The 24,934-nt window shown below is 37.1% G+C and overlaps 1 protein-coding gene and 1 long non-coding RNA gene across 2 annotated transcripts in view; one reads left to right on the plus strand and one right to left on the minus strand.

The window, feature by feature from the left end:
- The window catches only part of NT5DC1 (5'-nucleotidase domain containing 1), a 127,801-nt gene that overhangs the window by 28,361 nt on the left and 74,506 nt on the right, over positions 1-24,934 (minus strand). The window contains exons 7-8 of the mRNA XM_021555531.2: positions 16,181-16,355; positions 11,597-11,694 (exon numbers count right to left, since the gene is read on the minus strand). Coding sequence (XP_021411206.2) covers positions 11,597-11,694; positions 16,181-16,355 — 273 coding nt within the window. The remainder of the gene's footprint in view (positions 1-11,596; positions 11,695-16,180; positions 16,356-24,934) is intronic.
- On the plus strand, positions 7,561-10,088 carry LOC110484675 (uncharacterized). The gene is made up of 3 exons (XR_002467793.3): positions 7,561-7,650; positions 8,440-8,638; positions 9,640-10,088. It is a non-coding gene; the product is annotated as an uncharacterized LOC110484675 (long non-coding RNA).

Genomic DNA, 24,934 nt, shown 5'->3' on the forward strand with positions numbered 1-24,934 from the left:
CACATCTGCTGTTTGTTGCAGCTCTCCTCTGCTACTTACACTTTGAAGTTCTCCTGGTTGCTTCATAAACATAGGGTAAGCTGCAGTATTTGGAAACTGGGAAATTGAGGCAAGATCAGCTGTCATATCAAACTGAAGCAGATCTCAGCCCAGGCTTTGATTATGATTCCTCCACATGTTTTCAGCTCATTTCTAGGGCTTCTTTCACTACTTGCTTCCAATAGCAGATCAAAAAAGCTTCCAATAGCAGATCAAAAAAGCAAAATGTGCTTTCTGCAAAAAAAAATTCTACAGACTAACCTTAATAAAAACTTGACATTTTGGAGAACACACAAGAGAACTCTAAAACTTCTTAATCAAAACCAGCACATACAGATTCATGGAAACTATGCTGAAGGGAAGCTTTCTGCATCAGCTGCCAGCTCTCTCTCTGCCAGGAATGTACCATACACAATTTTATTTTTGTTTTACTACAAACTGCCTCAATTTTAATTTCCAAATTGGTTCCGAATCAAATCACAAGGTAATTCTTTATGAGGTTCTCTGTCTACTCACCTACTTCTTTTGAATCTACAGATGAAAACAATTACAGGGAGAAATTCTCATGGAGAATAAGGGTGAATAAAACTCCTTACTTCTATCACGTATTGTTTACGTACATGTTATATATGTCAAAGAATGTTTTTTGCCCTGCAAAGTCATGTTGGCAAGCCCTCCATTTCACTGGTAATATTTCTTTCTTCCAGGAATTGTGTTTGGATTTTGACATTGTTTTAAGAACTATAATATGAAGTTATTTCTCACAGGTTTGCACTAAATGTTAGTGGACCAGCAAAGTTTACAAATTTGTAGTACTGATCCATCCCTCAGGCACCCCATCTTCCATAGGATCTGTGCCACTTCTGCAAGACCTTTGGGTTCCTTGGGGCTCTTGAGCAGCACAGCAGGTCTGTAATTAGCAATGAGCACAGCTGGATTCAGACCCCAGTGCAAAAACACAGTGTGAAGGCTCTGCAACAGGAAACCCAGCTCTGGCTCAGTGGGCCAATGTCTTGTGTGCAGTGCAGGCACTGCAAAGCCCTCCACGGACAGGTCTGCTGGAACTTCATTGCCTGCAGTGGGAAGTGCCTGAGGATAAGTGATAGACAGCCAGAGCAGTTTCTACATACTGCGGCTTCTGCATGTATTCCTGGTACTTCACTCTTTCAAAAGGAGACCTCTGATTTTTAAAATGTAATTCTGAGTCAAATTTTTTTCAGGGAGTGTGGTGGTTATCTCTGGGAGAGGATTAATTTTCTTCCAGGTGGCCGGTAGGGGGCTGTGTTTTGGATTTGTGCTGAGCACAGTAGCAAAAATAAAAATGCTTTTTTTATTGCTGAGCTTACACAGAGTCAAGGCCCTTTCTGCTTTCAGTACTTCCATGCTGGCAAGGAAAGTTGGAGATGCCATAGGAGTCTGGGAGGAGACACAGCTGGGGCAGGCAAACCCAGTTGACCAAGGGGATATTCCAGACCATTTGACATCATGCCCAGTACATAAAGTGAGGGGAGGAAAAAGGAAGGGAGACACAGAGTGATGGAGTTTTCCTTCTAAATTCAACTGTACGTGTGATGGGGCGCTGCTGTCCTGGATATGGCTGAACACCTGCCTACCCCTGGGAAGCTGTGAATTGTTTTGTTTTGCTTGAGTGCACAGCTTTTGCTTTAATTTTCACTATTAAACTGTCTTTTAAAGTCATCTCAACCCATGAGTTCTCTGCCTTTTACCCTCTGATTCTCTCCCCAGTCCTGCTGGTGGGGCAGTGAGTGAGTGGCTTGGCTGCTGGCTGCAGTGAAACCATGACAGTGAGAGGCTTGCAGCTCCATATGAAAAATAGCTTCTTAAAATAATCCATTTCTCTGATACAGATTTCGCAAGTAAAAAAGCCAGGTTTTGAATAAGCTACCAAGGGTGTAACATCCTACTTAGAAACAGTAGTAGAATCTGGTAATAATCTACATAAATTTATAAGCTTTCTAGTGGAACATTTATTATTCCATGGACAAAATAAAATGTAACTGTTTAACCATCTAATAATAAAATTGTACAAAACAAATAAAATGGAAATATGTGTTCTCTTAATGCCAGAACAGCTGCCGAGCTGTGCATGGTCTGCATCCCTAGTGTTCTTTTCAGTCTTTTGAAATTTCAATTTAGTTCTTCCCCCCCAGTCATGGACACTCTTGATGGGCACTCTTATATGTGCTGGGAAACAGAATGAAGGTAAAAAGACATTCATAACCATAATTTCACCCTTCTAGTCTAGAATTGTGAATTCTAGTCTAGAATTACTGAATCAAATAATCTGTCTAAAAATTTAGCATTTCTATGGAAACATAAACATGACAACACAAGATATTATTTCAGAATGGCTGCTTCTTCTGCAACAGACAAGTTGGTGTTATTAGTCCCATGCTCTAACCAGCTGAGCTAATCTCAGGACTAATAACAGTAGGCTGGGCAAGCCTTGCTCATGTATAGAAATATGCATTTGCTTTTATCTTTCATACAGAAGGGTCTCCACATTCAGTGTAAATTCTTCCATAAATCCCAAGCATTTTTATGCATCACATATTATCACACTATAAATGTAGTCTAAGTTGAGTGCTCACTGCTTTGTTTCTACATCTTGTCTGTTTTTCTTAGAGAATATGAAGGGAAAGAATCATCTCCTCTTAATAATATTGTCATGTCTTGGAGAAGAATTCTCTTAAGCCAGATAGTCTGTTTGCTGAACACAGTTTTTTCTGGAATACAAAGTGTCATTTAGACATTTTGGCTTTGGTTTTGAAAACACAGACTTAGCTTATGGCAATTTATGTTCCATGGGCACCCACTGGCAGGAGACTGTTGGGTTGACAGGCCCTTAGCTCATTCTGCTGTAAAAAGAAGCTGCATTTTTTGGATTAATTTGGCTTCCTACGTGTGGCTGTTTCCCTGCTTTATCTCTCTGGTGTAATCCAGATCAGTCTGTACCACAGTTCTCCCTGCTAGTGTCCTGAAATAAAAGATGATAAAGAAACAACACCAGAAGGTGATCACAAAACTATGACTGAGGATTTTCTGTAGATGTTGACTTTTAATGACCTCCCAATTACATGGTGTGTGTGTGTGTGTGTGTTTAAAGGCATTTGACATGCTTCTCTATGAAAGAAGTTTCTTTCATAAAAATGAAACACAAACCACTGGTATGTAGCTCTCTTCTAAAATAAACAACTAATTGAGCTTATCACTTTCAATAGTTTGAAATAATTGCTGGATAACAATTAAATAATTTGATTAATTTCAATATAGAACACATAAAGTTCATGGGTCCAATTCCTTGAAATTACAAAGAACATATTAATGAACCATAAAAATGAAATCTAGCAGAATTAATTGAAATAATGTAAATTTTTCCATTATGCTAAATCTTTAAAAAGGGCTAAAAGGATTTTCACAATCAAGACTGACAAATTCTTATTCAAACTAGTTTACAGTTCTTCACTGCTTCTGGATTAGGACATTAGATATTTTAGGGAAATATGTGTATCTGCCAGAGATATGATTCAGGGGAGGTCACTCAATATCTTGGTTCCTTAGCTCAAACAAAAAAGCCAGTGCTTTTGTTTTTCTACCCTTTGTTTATCTGGTCTGCTTGTGGCCTCCTAGAAGACAGAAGGTGACTCTTATCACATCCTTACGCAACAGCTTAGAGAAAAGGGGTTTGAGCTTTATCCTTCAAGGCCTTGAACAGAACATGATATAAGCAATAGCTGAGATTTTGTAGTAGTGTTACTGTAGTAGTTCTGTGACTCCTTTTAAGAATGAAAATATAATCTATACACAAAGAATTCTGTTTTGGAGTACTTGGCAAATATGCTAAACATGTTTTCCAGTTTTAACAAAAGGAATATTGTAGATACCATGCTTTTGAAAGCAGCAGTTTTAACTTTCTTTGAACTAGCTTTCTGTAATATTCTTATCAACTCTGTGCCAAACACGCTATTTAATATCAAAGGTAATCAGCTGAAGCAACCCCTGCTGTCTTTATAGAAAAGCAAGTTGCAGTTTTTCACTGTTTTGATTTTTGGATGAATAACTTACTGTTCCTTTGTTCCTCTGAAGTACTTTGAACACTATGCAAACATATAAGGACCTTGGCCTGACATATTTACTGTAAGTTTTTTCCTTTTAAAGAATGATGGGCATTGGAGAATGCATCTCAATACTCAGCAACAAAGACATGCCTTAATTCAAACATGGTTCAGTTTTTTCTTTAGAAAAAAAACCTAAATAGACAGGGAGTTGTTTATGAACAAAAATGGAAACAATGGGGACTATCTTCCTATGAAGTTTTCTTGTGCTGTTGCATTCACTGAAAGTCTCTTAGGGTGCAGAGTCTCATGGGTGATTTTCCAGTAGCTGGGTCATTTGTAGCTAGGCTCTCATGGATGGATACTCAGATATCTAATAAAGGGGAAGTTCTACCACAGCCTTTCTCTCTGTTGGCAATGATAGGCCCATATTTTCCTCTCCAGCCTGCTGACGTTGTAATATCGCATAGAATGCCAGGCCAGACTCAAATGTGGTTGAAATTGCAGTATTGATAGAGGTTTGCAGTAGGGGATGGGTGGAAATTCCTACCCACACATACATGAGACTGCATAATCCTCAGTGCTTAGGCAAACAGAGTAAATGTTAAAGAATTAGCCTGTGTCTAACCATATTAACTCTTCTGGCTAATATGGTTGAGCCAAAGGAGCTCAAGAAGGAGCACTAAACTAAATTTCCATTGGCCAGTTCAGCTGATAACCAAGTACCTCCCTTGGCCATTTTCAGGCATTAGCTGAAATCCCAGCCCTTGGCCCATGCTCCAAGTTTACAGTGAATTGCTGTAATCAGGCCAACAAGGTGCCCTCCCGGTAGAAACAGAAATAGAGCTTTGCTGCTCAGCCTCCAGCTTCTGATGTGCTGTAAAATGCCTGAGTGAAACCCACCACTTGTGTAAACAAATTTGTATAAGCGACGGGATGACAATCTGGCCTCACAGCACTACTGTAGCAAGTACCAGTAAAGCCCATTCAAAAACCAACCCCAAACAAACAGAACAAAACACACTCAGTCCACTTGGTTCCTAAGAAAAGGAATGGCTTCCCAGCTCGAACTGCCAAGAGGAATGTGCTGTAAATAATTCTTTGGCTTCCACATGGTCTAACTACTACGGAGTCACAACTTGAAGAATTGACACCAGTTTAACTATGTCACTGCAATAGTGGATACACACACTGCAGTGCAAACTGCAGTGTCTCTTGCACAAAAGGTTTATAAATGATGCACTGCCAATTAGTGATCAATTGTGTCTCCTCAATTTCTAATTCATTATCTCTGTAATGGAACAAAATTGTACAAAGCATTTTTTTTTATGAGGCAAAGACCATCAAATATGGTAGCCAAGGACTTTGGAAACTATCAGAAAGAATGAAGCCCAACTTCAGTATGAAGCTCTGTGTGAAAGCATTTAAAGCAGGTGTAAAAAGAAGAATGAAGCCCAAGTTGGGCTTCATTCTTCTTTTTACACCTGCTTTAAATGCTTTCACACAGAGCTTCATACTGAACACATAAAGCCCAAAATCCCATCTGTTACTGTCTACTAAGACTATGTTTATCAAAAATGAAATAAAATTTAACTGTTAGAAAAGAGTTTGTTAACCCATCAGGACAGTTAAAAGACTCCCGTCTTACGTATCCCATGGTTTAATTACAAACACTGAGGACATGATAGGAAATGATCACCTCTGTTCTCATATGATTCCCCAAGTATTGATATCAAGCTACACACAGGTATTATCTAGCAAACCCTAAAAAGATTAATTGGTAAATCCCTTTGATTACATGGTAACATCTGTTGATTTTTTAAATGTTTGTCTACAGGACATAAATACATTCCTGATATTATAATCAGGAAACCAGAAGTCTCTGAGACAGCTGTTTACACTGTCAGAAAAAAAAATCTGTGGAGTGGCTGATATCTTTGCAAAGGCAGTACACAAAGTGGATAGTTTTAGACTAAGATCATTTAAACAAAGGATAGAAGGTGAAACAGTCATCCAAGAAGCCTGACATTGTGGATTTTTTGAAACAACCTCTGAGCTTCTCCAGTGGATTATGATTATCTGTATGAAAACAAACCCTAGTATATTAGATGGAATTTCTTTGTATGTGTCTGTCACTGACAGCCCTATGGGCCTGCCCTAGCCTGCTTTTCAGAAAGTGGAGTCAGACACTAATCATGTTGCCAAAGACGGTGTCACCTGAAGGAAGCATCTTAAGGTACTTCCATAATCCTTTTGGTTTCTCATTATAAAGCTAAAACCAGTCAGGTTCTATCACTGAATATGAAGATCTGTCTATATAATCATCTATACTAACCAATTGCTTAAAAAGAAACTCCTTTTTCTCAGAAATCATGGATAAACTGAAAATGCCTGGCTGAGATTAGAGTAGGGAATTATTTTTCAGTGCTGGCTTGGGTATAGAATAAGATGTTTTATTCCCTTTCAACCATGGACTTCCTACTGCCAGCTTATTACAGAACATATTTCTGATATTAGAGCAGGAAGAGACTTTTAATGTCATGATCCTGTGAGGTATAAAAAGATCAAATTTTGAAAACTAGAGTACAAAATACCATTACTTGTTAGTTATAATCCTTTTTCTTTCCTAAATAGCTGGAAAGCACATGAAAAACAGTGCCAATACACTTTAAAGAATTGTTAAATAGCATTTCCGTTAAAAAGGGATTTTAAGGGCCATATAGCACTGTGGGATGTTATAACAATATAAAGGCATCTTGTAGAAGAGATATGGGAAATGGTTATAGACTTGATAGCTCTCAAATAATGTGCAGCCAGTGCAGCCTTTACATAGCATTCTGGAACACGCTCCCAGCAAAAATGCATTATTATGTGGCCTCCTGTTACAGAACATATCTACACAGACTGATATGAAGAGGCACCATCTCCAGAAGAATGGCAACAAGCACAGCTGCATTACATAAAGGAACACCCTGAACCATGGGAGGAAAAGATTACACAGGTGCACTTTGCTGGTGCTTATTCTTTATGCTTTGTTGTTATTCTGCTTGTGCCTCCTGAGAGATGTGAGATCAGGCTCTTTGTGGGCTTCCCTGCAAAAGGCTTCCTGAGCTCTGAGTCCTGTGGGAGGACAGTGCTGCATCCCCTGCTGTGGCTGGAGGGCCAGCTGAGAGCCCCAGTCAGCCCAGTACACAGGTACATCATTTTAAGCTATGTTTGACACACTAGCTTTATTGCAAAAGTCCTCCTTGAGGCAACAGTAGAAGTCAAAAAGCAAAGACACGAAATTCAGAAAACCCCATCGGTATGAAATCCCTTTGCTCTCTATGCTTCTATGTACTGCTCTGCTCTTACTCCACCTCCTTCCTCCCATGCCCCCACTTCCCACCAGCTGGATCCCCTAGCCCATCTCTGGTGTAGTCAAACCCAGTTGCTCACAAAGGATGGAAAAAGGAAACTCAAGTAGCAGACGTGGGATCACCACCTTCTGAAGTCTTGTAGTCCCCAATAAACAAAGGTGGTCTTCAGCCCAGAGGTATGGTGGTTTTTATCCTGTTTCCTTATTTTCTTTTCTAATTGGTCCTTTCAGCTTATAGAGTTTTATCCTATTTTTAGAAGAGTGGAGAAGAATGAATGAAGGAGGGAAAAAGCTTCTGCACAGAACTGTTAAAGTAGGAGTTACCAGAAAATCATAAAAAATTAGAAGACTTAAAGTTTCTTAAATGGGAGGCTACATTCTGCAGCAGAGGCACCTTAAGATGGGCAGAAATTCAAGTTCAGGATGAAGGAAGAGAGCCTGGAAGTGTAACTGAAAACAGGCTTTGAAATGTGGCATTCACTGGCACTCCATCCATAGGATTGTTTTCAGCCTCTACAGATATATACACATGAGGCTATACATAATTTTTTAAGTGTGTGTTTTAAATTCAGACACTGAACAGTCAGCAATACATTTCAAATTTATGGGAAAAAAAACCAACAAAACAAACAAAAAACAAATGAGATCAGAAAAGCCAGCTGTGCTTGAGCTGAAAATAAAAGATATATAAGCCTTCTTTAAGACCAAGCAGACTTCCCTGTGAATACAGACTTAGAGAAGGCTTCCAGGGAATTAAGGGTTATCTTTAGCATTTAAATTATAATTTTGGATTGCAAAAGATGTATCTGGCAATGATCAGGACTGGCAGTCAGGCTAGGAATTTGATATGCATTAAAAAGTGATGTGATAAAGGGAAAGCTCTGCTGTCAAATGTTACAGGCATCTTCATGTACTGCAGATTATCATATAATTCACAACTGTCTTTTCTATTTATATTCCTTCAAGCCCTTCATGGAATGAGAAATTATTTTAAGCTGGATGTAGCTGTTGAAAGCAAAGAAAATCCTGCCTTGTCAACAAAGGATTTACATAAACATTTTCAACCTGATCCTTAGGTCTTGCAGATCAAGATATTATTAGTACTTTCAAGAACCATGAGATGAATTTCCCTATGTAAAAGAACATACAACCTCGTGAATAACAAGTAAGTTATGGAGCATTCATGTTGTGGTAGCAAAGCCTGGGGGTATTTTTACGTACAGCACTGTTTTTACAAAGTATATCCTTTGCTACATATGTTACCCCTAATGACAAAAACCATTTTGCCAGATCGAAATAAGTGTAGCTGTCTAAAATCTGTAAAGATACATATAAACTGTTCTTTCATTTAACAGAGTCATACTTTGAAAGAAAATGATACAGAATTAAATAAATAATTATTGTGCTTTTCAGTGCCCTAGTCACACAAATCTTTTAGGCTTTCAGTGTTTTAGTTGCTTTAAATGGGGCATATCTTGAAATGAAAATGAAATAATGATGAAACTTTAACTGATCAATTAAAATAATTTTTCATGGTTTCTAAATGGATCAGCTCTAAAATTACTTGTCTACTGAAAAAAACCCACTTTTTCAGAGCTGTTACCCAATATCACATTTCCAGACAATGCCTCCTTTGTCATCTTGTCCTGTTTCTTTTTCTCTTTCAAATGCCTACTGAACACAATTGCCTTTTGAACTTATTCACTGAAAATTATTTATTCTTCTCTTTGGTAAACTTCAAAACCTTTCCTTCAGTAAATCTGAAGCAGAAGTCCAGTTATAGATAAATAACATTTAGGTCCAGTACACAATGCAACACTTGGGATATTTGAAATTAGGAACACATTCCATATATTCTGCCTTATCCTTAAGTCCATTTATAGCACTATAAAATATGGTATTACTAGGAATTTATTGCAGCTCAGACCTAATTGCTGGAAGAACATGGCTGAGACTCAGACCTGAAGAAATGGGTAACAATGATAAGCAGTTACTTCAGTTCATGTTTTTAACACATTTCTTCCTAGAACAAGTTTTTTTTTCCCCTAAATTACCTTGGCAAAAGTTTAGTCTCTGCTCTTAAAAAAAATATTTACTATGATGTCCACTTATAGATTTTTAATTTTTCAAGGAAAAATATGAAAATTTTTTCTCCCTGATCTGCAGCACAGTGGCCAAACTCTTCTGCCTGAAGCCTGTAGAGCCAGCAGGAAGAAAGAAACTAGAAACCGAAATTTTGAATTTTCAGTGGTTCTGATATGAAAGAAAGCTTTAAAAAATTATGAAAACTGGAAAACTGTTTCCCATCAATGTGTTAGAAGCTTCACCATATACTGTTTCAGCTGCTCTGAGGAACACAGAGGTAAGGCAGCAAAATAAACATTATAGAAATGTATTATTATTTTGTAAATTTTCTCATATATATGCTCCTACTTTTATGGTTTAAACTTCATGTACTTATCTTAAACAAGCTCTGTGGTACTTTTAAACATGTGTCTAAAATCTTGTCCTCTGTGTATAAATCTTTGCTTTGAATGTTGTGGTTGGTCTTTCAGAAGAAACCAGTTACTGTCATTTGAATACAAACACATTAAGAAAAAAAAATAACACTTCAAGGTTAGTAGTTCCAACAAATTATTTATCTGATAATTGCTTTAGTTACATTTAGTCCCTTATCTATTTAGATAGTGAAGTGTCCAGACCAGAAACTACATTTTACTTTGGATTAATAATGTATTAACATAATGAGTGATTGACTGACATTTGAGCCCCTTTGCATTGCCAAGATGTAAACTGAATGAAAACCACTAAGTCAGTAAGAGGACTCCAGGTAACGCTGTTCCTGTTTGAAAGCAGAGAAAGAAACATCTTCATGAAAATTGGTCCTTACAATTCAATGTGGTGATTATGCCAATGCTACATATTATCAGTGGAGACAGTAATTTGGTCTTCTCCCTCTATTCTGCCCATTTTTTGCACAAAAAACCCCACCTCATCAAAGTATCCTGGAGCTTCTTGGCTGTCTATTAAATTTACTGAAACTGTCCAACAGGTCCAAAAGCTGCTGGCTGGATTACTGACAGAGGGACACAGCAGGATTTCCTCAGGAAGTCAGGCTAATCAGATTGTTTAAAAAAATCCAAAGTGAATTACATTTTATTTTCAATTTGCCTTATATAAAACTAAATCTAATGGTTGCAGGACTAAGCCTTTTTCACCCTTTACGATTTTACTCCCCTCTCTCCTTTCATACAAATAGTTTAAATTTCCCTTCTGAGATTACTTTTTTCTCAAATTGTCAACTTGGCAACTATTTGAACTAATCCATTAAAAATCACACCTAAGATATTTCTTATTTTCCTATATAAATATGTGAAACATTAAAATATAGTTTCAATATGTATTTTTGTTGCTTGTTTCAGTTTTACAGTAGAAGTTCCACAAGCAAAATTTTTTTTTGGTGACTTTCTTGTCATAAAATGATGAACTATGGCTCAGTGTATGCTGACTTCAATTATTTTGGCTATAATTTTCAGGTAACTTAACCATAAAGGTATTTACCAAAATATGGAAAAATTAACAGTCTTCAGCAATGTTACATTGTTATTTGTATGAACAGTGCTCTTATAAACCTCCTGTGTTATAACCTTAATTACCTAATGGATAACATTGCCAAGTGTTTCAGATTGTTTTAATTAAATTAAGTGACTACAGGGGCATTTCCTTTTCACCTGCTCTGTCATTATTTAGCCAAAATAAACACACTTAATGCTGTCAGATTTCCATCATAAATTCCTTCCTTCAGCTTTACAATTTTATTTGTACAGATCTCCTAATTTCCTTTAAATTATTTAAACATTTCTGCTTTGTTTTTTCCCAGAACTAAATTTTGTTTCCTGTGCAGAAACCTGTGAGCACAATAAAGATTCTTTTTTGTTAATAATGAAATATCTGAGCCCCAATGTAATTTTACTTACTATCACAGCTCTGCCTTCTGTCTTCAACTCCTCCATCTTAACAGAATTTTAATCCACTTCCCACCCCACTGCTAATGTTCAGTTACCTTAACTTTTTTTTTCCAGAATGGTAAACAGATGAGAAGGGATTTACAGCTGCAACTTACCAAGAGTTCGGAAAGGTCTTTGGTTTGGTGTATGGGAGAAGAAACCAGGTTTCAAAGCATTTGTGATCAAAATGTCAAAATACTCTTCGAAATCATTCCTAGGAAGTAAAGTAAATGTGATTAAATAAACTAAAAAAATTACTTTAGATGTCATGAAATACTCTGTAAGACTTAAGAAAATATCAGAGTATTTCTTTAAGGCACTTGCTTCTGTCACTTTTTTTTTCAATGCTTGTTCAATGTCACTATTATTCTTATTTTCCTGAGGTTGTCAAAAGAGAGTCAAACTCACAGTGAGTGGTCTTTGGGAACACTCATTATTTGTAAAAAGATGTTCCTTGAACTCAGGAGAACATGTAACAGATGTCATTTTTTTCAGTTTGAGATGGCAACATATGCACAACATTTACAACTTTCTGTCCACAGACATGGACAGAAAGTTTAAATGAGGGATTTTCTTTTCAAAGAAGAATATCTGAAGTAGGGGGTAAGAAGTAACTGAAGACACTTAAACACAGGTGTTCATATTGTTTGTATCCATACTGAAGGTATGCACAGCCCTAAGATGCCCCTGACAGAGATCTAATTTACATCCAAGAAAAACTAGACTGTAATTTCACACATTCCAAAACTGAAGCATCATTTTGATAGGTGAACTCCCTCTTCAGACTCTGCTGGCTGCTCTCACTGCTCTCGTCCTGCTGGTTCCAGGGAGAACATGTGACTACAAATAAACAGCGACCAGCTTCAAGTCTTCATCTGCCAGCTGTATCCCACAACTAAATTCAGATTTTTTGAACATCATTGGGCCCATATATACAGACTGCTTTCTGAACTGTGGAAATCCCATCAGTTTAAATGGGTTTGAATGTGTCAGCATGATATATAAGAAAACATTCCTCATCTATGATGTACTTTATTTTATTAGAAATATTTCATTGCTTAAGTGACTTCATTGCCTGCAACATCCAAAAAATGACAGATACTCTTGCATGGAACAAAGAACACAGATGGCAAGTCCAGGATGGACGCAGGCACTGAAATGTTATCAGCAGTAGAGGATGTTTGCTGGAAGTAAACCAGTTAACTATATCACTTTCAAATAATTAATGATCTTCCATGGGACTGAGATATCAAAAACGGAATGCTCTCCCTGTGAGAGACAGGTTTTGGGTTGTACTCCAAATTACATTCTAGCCTTGAAATAAAAGTCATTTAAATTTCCTTTCTCTAATGAAACTTTAGTTTTGTCTAATTTTTCTCCACTTGTGACCATATGTAAACCTTTGCCTTTTTAAAAGAAGCAGTATCAAATATTACAATTATGTGTTTTTAAAATTTGCTTCCATGTGGAAGATTCCAGATGCCCTGCAAGCGGGGGTGTGTGTGGGGGGGGTGTCCTTATTTCAGGTGAAAAGTATCAACAGAGATAAACTTTTCAAATTAGCATCTGATGAAAATAATCCATCCACAGGTAAATTAAGCTTGAATTTGCAAAACAAGGGAAGCATTTCCGGAGCACAACAAATAACAATTAACAAGTGAGAGGATGAGAGGAAATGGCCTCAAGTTGCACCAGAGCAGGTTTAGATTTGATATTATGAAATATTTCTTCTCAGAAGGGGTGGTCAGGCATTGAAACAGTCTGCCTAGGGTAGTGGTGGAGTCACCATCCCTGGAAGCATTCAAATAATGAATGGAGTAGCACTTGGTGATATGGCTTAGTGGGGAACACAGAGGTGCTTGGTTAATGCTTGGACTCAATGATTTTAAAGGTCTTTTCCAACCTAAACAACTCTGTGATTCTCTGATTTGTGGGAAAAGTGAGTGCTTTGTATAAAAAAAATTGAACAAAACTGACTTTTCAGAAGAATTGGTAACTTTTTATTGCTCTGTTGAAAAACTGCTGTGTGTGAGGAGATGTTTTATCTGTGGCCTTTTTTGAAACAATATATTTAATCTCATGTACTAAGCTACTGTTTTTATGAGAGAATTTGTGTTACTTTATTATTTAACACTATATATAAAGCAAATCTGTTTCGCTTGCTGCCTGTGATTGGTAGAGTGGCCTGTGGTTACAGTAAGTAGCCAGCACAATGGGCAGGATGTATCTCACACACCTATCATAACTTTTACATCCTAAAAATTGCACTCTAAATTCAGATAGCAGTTGACACCACAGACAGAGCCCTTGGAGAAACACCCACATTCTTGAAAGGTAATTCATCCCACTTATTTCAGACATAATTCTACAATGCAGAATGAATTGCCAAGGATAATGCCCAGTGGTTTCTCTCCACTAACCACAGATGGAAACAAAATGACCAGCTTCAAGAAGTTCCTCACTTTTAGGTAGCTAGCATTCCTGAAAAAGTGAAATACACTTGACTTCAGTGACTATGTGATGATTGACTCATCTTTAGGTGTGCTCCTGCCAACACTTAAACCTTCAGTTAACTGTGCAGCATCCTCATGGTAGGTAAGACTGAAAAGTAACACCATGAAGCTGCTGTGTGAATGAACTGGCACTTACTTTTTAAGATTTACATGCCTTATATACTGATCCCAGCAGTATGTCTGTACTCTGGCTGGGAAATAGGTCTCATTTTATAACAAAATGAAGTTTTTTCTCATACTTCCTCTTCCTACCAAAATGTGTTCTAGTTAAAGGACAATTTTTCTCAGATGAGCACAACTGGGATATTTTGCTCATGAAATGGTAAATTATACACTTAAGCATGAATTTCCCAGCACAGGTTTTATGAAGACAATAATTTCTTTGCCAAAAAAGGAGCTTCTTTAATAAAGTGCAAAAAAGTAAACAGTTACATGGTAAAAATATTAGGAGTAAGAAGTTAAAATTTTACATGCATCTCTGTTTTTCATATTTATAATTATGGTTTTTTTTTATTTGATACTATACAATTTTGGGCTTCTCATTATCATATTGATTAACTGAAAGGAATAGGAACAGAAAATAATAAAGGACTATGTAGGTGTAATTCGTAAGTGTTGATGTCAAGAATAAGAACCAGTTAGCCTGGTCAAATAAAGTTAAAGGCAGAGATAATAGGTGTGAACCTAAACTATATTCTAGTACAGCAAAAAACAGCACAGATATGTAGTCTTTTTGTATGATATGAGAGGCACAGAACAAACAAAACCAATAAAAAGTTCAGATTTTCAGGATAATAACCCCACTTCACTAAAGTCTAATGGACAGTGGAGTACTCAATTCTCCAAAAGCTACTAGGAAGCCACACTGCACAAATCGCTGGAAAATATGATTGTAATAAATACTGTAGAACATCCTACACTTTTGCGGAAAGAGAGAGTGATGCAGTATCATTCTAGCAGGATGTCTCTTTTGGTGTTCTGAAAGGCAACTGATTGTTTCTGATTTCTTGCTTACTGTCTTCCAGCAGTATTTCTACAGTTACCTTAAACAGCTGAACACTATTCACCAATGAACAGAAAGCCAAAATCATTGTATGTGGTCAAGAATTTACTTTTATACCAAATTTTCATTTAGGAAATAACTAGACAGATTTACACAAAAGAGTTAATTCACAGGCATCTTGCTCATAAAGATATTTTTTCCAGGAGATAGATTTGCCCTTCAAACAAGCAAGTATAATGTTCATCCAAAGCAGTGAGAACTGGCACAGCTGATGCTTCATTTTACAATTAGCCTAGAGAATACAAAAGAGAAGTGAAACTGGCAGGACTGGTTTTGGAAGGCAGCTCTGTCTTTTACCTTACCCGTGATTTTCTTACAGTGTTGTATTCATTCTGCTGTTCCCTGGCATACCCTGATAACCAAGGTAGACTCACATTGAACTACTTTATTTATTGGATTAGTAATAAATTAACAGCTGCACTCTGTCACCCACCTCACTATTTGCATCACTGATTAATTAATTTTTCTAGGTAAGTGATAGTTCTGCTGAATTTCACTGAATTTGACTTGACCAGCCATGTTCTTAACGTTATGGTAAAAACAGCTGTTGTGATCAGCAACAACAATCTCAACCAGTTGCCAGGTGCAATGAACTGCCTGTTTTATCTTTGCTGCTGTGATGAAGCACATTTCTTGTGCACAGCCATCTTTGGAAACCACCAATGGGAAAAAGTATTGGTAAGATTTTCCTGTAGATTTACTGCAAGGAAATGCTAGTTGCATACTACTAGTTGATTCACTGCTGGAGAAGCAAGAAAGGAAGTGACTTAAATAAGAGACTCTAGCAAAAGTTTACAATAAAATTAGGAATGAGACAGTGTATAGGATATTGACATGAAAGATAATTCCCTGGCATCTTCAATCCCATCATGATGCCTCCAAAAGGATGAAGGTTATAAGTGTGCTGTGGCTCAGATACAGCTCACAGGCTTAGATGGACTCAGATGGACAGATGGACTACTTTGTCTCAAGTACCCTGTAACACCCTACCAGAGAGGGGCCCAGCAAAAAACTTGGAACCAAATAATTCACCATACATAAAACGCAAATTAGCTTCCCAATAACTCAGGCTTATCTCCGGTTGCTGTTGGGCAGATATAATTTGAAATGGACTTTGCACTTACCCAAGAACATGTTCACACAGAAGCCTGCAGTAGTCACTGTGAGAACTTGTAATTAACAGCAGAATCTTCCCAGCATTCTTCAGTTGTTTCAGCCACTTTTTTACAGACTCGGGACATCTTTGTAAATATTTGTCTGGATGATTTTTGACTTCTGGGAAATACATCCCACAGTTTTCTAAAAAAATGGAAACAATTATATTATCCAATCCTGCTCACAAACCACTTAATCCACACAACAAATATCCTTTTATGTGCAAGCAACACAATTAAAATAAGGCAAAGCAAAGTTTAAAATTTTCTCTGGGCTGTAACATAATAGAAACCAAAACCCTCAGTCAAACGAAGAGAATTCAGTGTAGCAGAAATAAGTTTGCATGACTTTTATCTTTTATTGTGGAATTTTCATAATTATTTTGTTTTATGTTCTTTTGCTCATAATAGTTAACAGCAAAGAAATTTCAGATTATAGTTTTGTGCAGGAATTAATTATTTATTTTTACCTTTGCTCAATTTTTGGATACTCAGTTTGTGATTGTAAAATGAACTAAATGTTTAGAAAGTAGTAAGGACCTAAAATTCCAAAGAACACCTGTTCATTTATTCTGACACTATATGTTAGCATTGACTGATCAGTAACATTCATTTTATTATTTTTGCATTTTTCTCAAGTAGCACTTTATCTATGAAAGGTTGATAAATTGGCAAATACTTGTATGTGTTTGGAATACTAGGAACAGATGCAAAAAACTGCCCTGTTCCAATTTCAGCTTCAATAATGTTCTTTTTGCCAAATAAAACAGCAATAGAATTTTGCAAATACACTTGGAATGTAAGATTTTTAAAAGTGTGCAACAACACTAACTTGGCAGTAGAAGTTACCTATTCATTAAAGTCACCAATAAATATTCACCTTGTTAAAGCCCATAGCTGCTTTACCAAGATGTCAAATTAACACTTCCGTACATATTTCTTCTGTGCTCAAACCCCTCTATAATCAAAACTGTCAAGCTAGTTAAAGGTTTAAAAATAAATATAATAATTGTAGAGACAGAAATGATACCAATTATTTGGCTCTCAGTCTGTGTGTAGTATATTATAATGAACATCATCATAGATTATTTCTCTTCCAGCACTTGTTCTATATGCAACTGTCTGTGGTCAACTTTGCTGAATGATTTAATAAATCCCAGACATTACTTAGCCTTCTGGTATGTGAGTAATGCTGTTCTCTAGTTTGAAAAAATAAGATTTAAACCACTTGAACTTTAGCTATTTAATGGAAGAGAACATGCATGTTTGAAACAGTAGTATTAAAGAAAGACTGAAAGATGCTGGGTGCTAAACATTGTTCCATACACTACATATTCAAACATCTACAAATGGCAGAGGACAAAAGTCTTCCAAAAGAAGATTCAAATTGGCTGTTATCTCTGGAAATAGACAGGAGGCAAAAATATATTATTCTGTATTACAACTTGGCAGATTTCTTCCAAAAAAAGTAGACTGGTATATCTGAGAAGAGTCTCTCAAACAAAATCTCCCAGCTCACAACCAGGCCACTCTTCAGTTCTTTGCTGTATTTAGGTCAGGCTGTGTAACAGTGTCTACCAGGGATACAAGCCTGTTCCTGCGGCCAGCATTATGGGATGCCATGACATTTGCCTTGAGAGCTAGCCAAGAACAATGATATTTTTGATTAAACAAAGCAGATTTGTGAAAGAAGGTTTCCTGTTGTGTTCCCTCCTTCTTTCCTGAGGCAAAAGTATTGTTTTGGATGAGCAATACAGTTTCTAGGAGCAGATTTTGCATTTTTTTTCTCCATATTATAACTAGCAATAATATTTCATATGCTATCCTATGAAAAATTTTCTTTTTGTGTTTTGGAAAGTGCACAATATTAGATGAGAAGGAAGGGAGACACACGAACAAAGCAGGCTTAGCATTAACGCGTACAGGTACAAACAATTAAAATAAAGATGGTAAAGTTCATTTATAAAACCAGTGACCTATCACTCTTATCACTCTCAGACAAAAAGATCTGTTTTACTCTTGAATGGTCTTTGTTTTTCTGTCCTTATGAAATGCCATCCAAATGCCAGCCAAATGGTCTCTGACCATTATTTGATGTGCAATTTAAAGCCTTTGACTAAATTTCATCAAACCCATCTTATTTCTCCACAATCTGTGCAATATCTTCTATGTGACAAATCTATTATATTTGCTCTATCTAAATCTGCATTGGAAAAGGTCAACAATTCTGGGTTCAATACATCAGCTGAAAGAGAGTCTTATTCTAGCTTTCTATACAGACCCTGAAGCCCAGCTGTTAATTGCAGACAAGCAATGAATCAGTTCTTGACACTGGGATCTGAAATTTGCCTCTGGGCTGTTTGTCATATCAGGCAGAGGCTGCTCAGAAGAATCCTCATTAAAGCATACTCTACTATAATTAGGCCAGCATGGCCCAGGAAAGCAGAGTTTGACTTAATTCCTAACATGCTATTGTGTCTGGTGAAAACAGTTTGGTGGCATACAAACTCATACCTGTAAATGAGTTTAACCACCAAAGCTTGCAAGATTTGATTGAAAGCTAAATAAAATAAAAGCCATTGCTCATTAACCCAGGCCAGGAGCCAATTTTGATGAGTATAGTAGAGCCACAAGCACCTTGCTGGCAGAAAGAATTGTGGAAACTTTAACATGTGATGGAGAAATAGTATCATGCCAAGCCTTCAAAATCAAACTGGATGATTTCCTACCAATGAAGCTTTCTTTCCCATTATGGCATATGTTTCACTATGTTTTTTTAAAGCAAACAAACAATAAAAATAAGAAGAAAACTCTATCAAGCAAAGCACCAATGAGAAATCAGAAAAGGAATAATTTTATCAGAGACAACAGAGGAAAGCAAAAATGAATGATTATGCAACTGTCATACAGCTCAATTCTAGAAAAACAAAGAAGTAATTAATCCGAATTACTTCTCAGTGTTCTGGCGAAATAAGAAATTTCTCTAGCCTGTAAAACCTCCCTGACAATGCTTATGGGCCATCCAAATTGGAAAATACTGTTATAAATGGAAATATAAGCAAACTTTAGGGAATTTTTGTTGGTCCACAAATTCCGTGTATCAAAGTGGGGGACTTGTAGTCACTGCCAGATCTTTAACTGATGGTTTATACCTTTCTGTAACTGTACACTGCCTAAAATAAAAGTGCTACTTTTTTTCTCTCTGTTTTATGAATATCACTTAACATACAGCTATATGGACATTGACCTATATTAATTCATACCCATAAATCAGTGAAAGCAAAACATTAACAAAATAACTGTTCCAACTTTCTCCTCAAATTCTCTGCTATTTGCAGTTACCTTCAAGCATGTCAAAGCATTCATTAGTAAGCTCTGGCTCTTTGGCAGTGTGAAGACTTACACAAAATAAAAAGAAGTATTTAATAAAAAAAAAATCAAAACAAGAAGCCTGTGACAATCAACATAACAATTAGCATATTTAACTCCTATGACTTTATGAGAGAACTTAATCCAATGATGTGGACCAGGAAAGGGAATATCTAAGCATTTTATACACAACCTTGGAATGTATTATGTATATGTTACCATGGAACAAATGCAATTTTTTCAATTTCCATTCTTGCTACTAAACAACTTGAAGTTTATCTCAAATCTCTGGAATAGCAAATTAGCAACTAGCCTCTCTAGGGCTTCATAATAATCTAATGATCTTCCAAATACAATTTCAAAAACAATTATTGCTTTTGCAGTCCATCAAGTATTCTTTCAGAAAAAAAAAAATATATACTTTTTAAGCTGAAGATGGAAATAGAAACAATTAAAATGAATTGTCTAGAACCACCATATATTAAGGTCCTGCCAGAGCTTCTTATCAGATCAACATTGTCCTAGTTTAGGGCAAATTTGGGAAAAACCCTCTGGAAGGAGACCCCAGAAAACAAACCCCCACGGCCCCTTAACACCCACCTGGTTCAGGAAAAAATTTTCTCTGAGAGAAGTGGGAAAGAACCCGCTTATTTAACAAACAAAGCACTCCCCAGCACAAAAAAAAACCCAAACAAACAAACAAAAAAAAACAACACCAGATGACAACAAAACTCTTTCACCACTCTGAAGAGATGAACAAATCCAGAAAGTCTTTCCTGAGAGTGGTCGCCCGGGTCTGGGCGCTGGGGATTGCTCTGGGCACTGGGGATGGCTGCTGCAGATCACAGAGCGCAGGCTCCCGGTGCTCCTCAGTGTTTCCCAGGTCCCAGTCCGGGGCAGGTTGGATGGTATTCAGAAAAAGGAAAGGAAAGAAAAAGAAACAGTCCAGGGAAAGAATTGGACTGCTTAGCTAAACTAACTAGGAAGCAAAGGCAAAAGCAGAAGCAGGCAAAGCAAGTAAGCAAAAGCAAGCCAGCCAGCACCAGCCTTTTCTAGACAGCAGACCATGGGGGGAGGTGAACCAGCTGATAAGAAGACAAAACACACCTTCACTTTCAGAGTCAGTTCTGAAAGCACAGAACATAATACCAAATATAAACAGAACACACGATTGGAGATACAAACACAGTAATGTCACCCTAGGACAAACATCCTGGTGCATTTTCAAAGCAATATAATTTCCTCTATCTATATCATCAGAGGTTCCTTTTGTGTCCAGTTGGAGTACGTTTTCTTGTCTTATCTGACATTTTTATTCTGAGATTTAATCTGACATTTAATCTGACATGTATCTGACATTGTCTTGACTCGCAGTTTAACTGTGTGTAACAGAGTTGTGATAGCAAGTGTGATGGGAATTATATAGCTGGAAATGGTGGAAATGCAGAACCCCCAGACCATACTCTGAGAGAGGCTGCACAATACTTGTGTCTTCCAGCACAGATAATAATCCTGTCCTTAAGCCAACAGCCCCCCCCACTACAGTCACAAAATTACTTTATTGAAATATGCAGTTTGATGTTCTAATATAATATCTTTATTTGTGGAAAAAGTAATTCTGGATTTTTCTTGTGCTCCCATTACACTGCTTCTCCCTGGCACAGTCAGTTCACATCCACCTGGTTCTGGACTCCTTTGAACTCAATGTCAGTAAATCTGCACAGCTAGAACACTGCAGTTTTCATCTCTTAACTGGTATTTGGATTATAAAGTAGGCAAATGTTCAAGAGGCACCTTTCTGGCAAGGTTTTAGTCCAGAACTAAAACACAGGACTAGTGTATTTCTCAGTATTGTCACTGCTTCTGAGGGGCACCTACTTGTTTAAATTAAAAATATTTTATCTGCTATTTATACAATTTAGCCAAGCAGAGAAGTATGAGGCTAAAAAAAATCTCTAGAATTCAGCCAAGAGAAATAAACTTTACACTACCAATTTTTATCTTGTATTTAGTGGCTTCAACAACTAACAATCTTGTACAATGAAACTAGTATTTGGAAATGTGACTTTTCTCTCTTTTAAATTCAAAGGCAATATGATAGCTTAGCTATTAATACCCATAGCCAAATTCTCTGCAGCTCTGCCATGAGAAAGAACTTCTAGTTCTCCCCTAATTTTTGTCTTAATGCTGGCTTGCAGGTAACAGTTATTTATTTGATTAACAGAGTAGAGTTGCAAAATTGTTACAATCAGTGATGATACAGACAACTATATTAATTGTATATTCCTATCCACTGTAGCCTTACAGCACTTCAGGTTTTTAGAGTGAAGAGAGACCATTGTTACTGTCTTCTTCTCCTGTCTAATTTACAACTATCGTGAACATTCAACGGAAACACAAGAGAAAAAATTTCATTATGGAAGATTCTGCAAAAGAACTTAAATTTCATCTAACGAAAGCAAATAAATGAGAAAGGGGGTGATGGTTAAAATTACATCAGGCAAGTTGTCTTTTACTGCTTTTCATTTAAGCTGAAGTGTGGGTTTTAGTAGGAGCAGCAGAAGCAAAATGAGAGACAGAGGGAAGGAAATGTTTACATACAGCAAGATAAGAAATTATAATGAAGGGCAACGCAGGAATGACTGGACAAAATATGGTTACATTCTGGAGGCCTGGGATGAGGCAGATACCAGGAACAGGGAGCAGCAGGAAGAGATAAATCATCCTCTCCTTCCCCCAGGAGATTAAAATTTTTAAAAACAGAATAAAAGGATGACAGTACTGGAAGATAGGAGGTTAGGAAGAGGCAAATGTCATAAGGGCAAAAATGAAGAGTGACAGATATCAAATATTTAGAACTTTTATGTTTTCTGCAATTGTCTCAATTCTTTAGAAAGACTGAGAAATTCCTTAGAAAAACTTTAGAAAAACTGCCATTTCTTAAAAGGCCAAAGGTTCAAACATCCTGGTCCAGTTCAGGCAGGAAGAACAGCAGCCATTTACATATCTTTATTTATTTGGAACAGACACAAAAACAGGATACTAAATTTGGAGACAAAAGAAATTTTAATATTATGTTACTAAATCTCTCATTCTCACCTGAAAAAAAAGAGTGAAGCACCATTTTTGTGATAAAAGGTGTATGTGTGGGGGAGGGGGGGGGGAGCATGGGTGAATTGCCCAGTGGAGACCAGAAATTCAGAATAACACCTCAGTGAGTTTCTGCCTGTCATGAGGCTGAACTTTGCAACCTGATGAACCTCTGCTTATTGTAGCTAAGAATTAGCTGATGTGCCAGATATATGAGTAGCTGCTTACACACCACTATCTTTCAAGCTGTTCCTGCATATACAAATGAAACAGAATGGGATAGAAAAGGGAAAAAAAAAATCCCTGAAGAGAGGAGGTAGGAAATATGAGGAGAAATGAAAACCAAATCAGTACTAAAGATAGGTTGCATTCTATTAATAATGCACACTTTTAAATAGGCAACATATTTTAGGATGTCCAATCAAAATAATGAAAAAGCTTTTCCTCCTGTGTTCTCAGAAAAGTAGGTATTTTTATGATCACAGTGTAAGCCCTCTGCATGTGGCACTTTAGTTTTGAACTAATCACATATTACCAGTTGAACTACAGGATCAACTGGTTCTTCATTTGCCTCTTTTGCCTGTGTATCTGTTAAAGAAGATGTTTACCACCCATGTAACATCAACATTCTCAATATTTTTAGGAACATCCAGCTCTGGTCAGGCAGAAATAGATCACATTTTCTAAAATAATAAACTATTTTTCAGTGATGACAGCTCTGTGATCACTTTGATTAATTTCAAGGGGGTGGCCATAAGGTAAGGGTCCGTGGTGGGCTAGGAAAAACATGACTACTTGGATTAATAGTGGCTGCAGTGCTATATAAACACTTAATGCACTCAAGGAAACATTTTAGCAGAACACACACAAAACATCACCTCTGCAAATATTTCATGGGTCATTTCCTCTTCTACTTATTTTCTACTCCTGTGGCCTTGAGAAATTTACTGAAAAATTTAAAATGCCTTGGTAGCTAAAGATAGGTCTCCAACAAAAAAGGGTCTGATTGACTAGAAATTTTCCTAAGGAAGCTAAGAGCAGATGTTGTTTCTTCTGGCTTAAAATTGTAAGGCAGGAACCACCACTCTCCCTCCTTTCTGAGATCAGGTTCCCATGACAAAGGCTGTCAGGACAGCACAGAACCTTTACCTATATTTAAAGGGAAGTCCTAATGTCTAATTAAGAGGCTATTACTGCTCTGACATTTCTTAGCTGAACATCATACCCTTCTTCTCTCTGTGTAGAAGGGGGTAGAACCAAAGACCTCTGATGGACAGCCCAGAACCTCAAGGTGTGCAAGTTTTAAGGCCTGGCCCTAACCAAAGTCAGCTTCAAGGTCGGGCTGTATAATTTCTTGAAAACATAGCTTCTTAACAACTTTTCCCCAAAACCTTTTTAAAAGCTTAAAAAGTACAATTTCCTGAACCCCCCCCCCACCCCACCACCATTTCCTATCAAGAAGAACTCCTTTCAATCTGCCCCTAAGCTTCACCCTCCTGTTTGCCATCTCTGCCTCATCTCCCACCACATCAGCAGTGCCCTGGATGCAGAACAATCACAACTCCTAAGAGTGCAATGCCCAGCCAGATGCTGGCATGGCTTTTGCATGTAGTGTTATTCCTACTTCTTACTGAGGTCCATGGACAATCCATGGAAAGAGAAATCCATGCTATTTTCACGTTTTCTGTTCTTACTGGTGTTCCCAAATGGCTGATTTAACTGTTCCCACAGCCAGTTAGTCCCACTCTGCAGTCCTTGCCCCATCTCATCCCAAGCTTGCAAAACCTTTCCTTTAGAAAAGGGTAAGAACACAAATAAAAGAAGTTATGAGAAGCACAGGTATGTGGCAAATTCTGCAGCCTGACTTCACCGTGACTGCTGACATGTGACACTTGTAAGGAAGTTGTCTTGATGTAGGGAGTTTGAATGACCTTCTATAGTTTTATATACACAAGTCTTGGAGAGTATTTATTTCTTTCCTTTATTTTCCTTCTGGTTTTATGTTAATATTTATATAAATATATATTTATATTTATTTGTAGCAATGTTTCCCCAGAGCACTACATAGCAGGAAGGATGTACTTTGGAGGTAGGACAGAATCTGTTGCTATATTTTAGAGGAAATTATTTATTTCTCAAAAGAAACCACTTCTGTGCTTTACATTACCATGCTAGTTTGCAGTGTAAGAGACCAGATTTATCAAACTGTATGAAATGAATCAATTTGTGAGGTCACTCTCAGAACTCGTGGGCTGAAAACTATAC

Source organism: Lonchura striata, chromosome 3 (genome assembly GCF_046129695.1).
Source record: "Lonchura striata isolate bLonStr1 chromosome 3, bLonStr1.mat, whole genome shotgun sequence".
Taxonomy (NCBI): domain Eukaryota; kingdom Metazoa; phylum Chordata; class Aves; order Passeriformes; family Estrildidae; genus Lonchura; species Lonchura striata.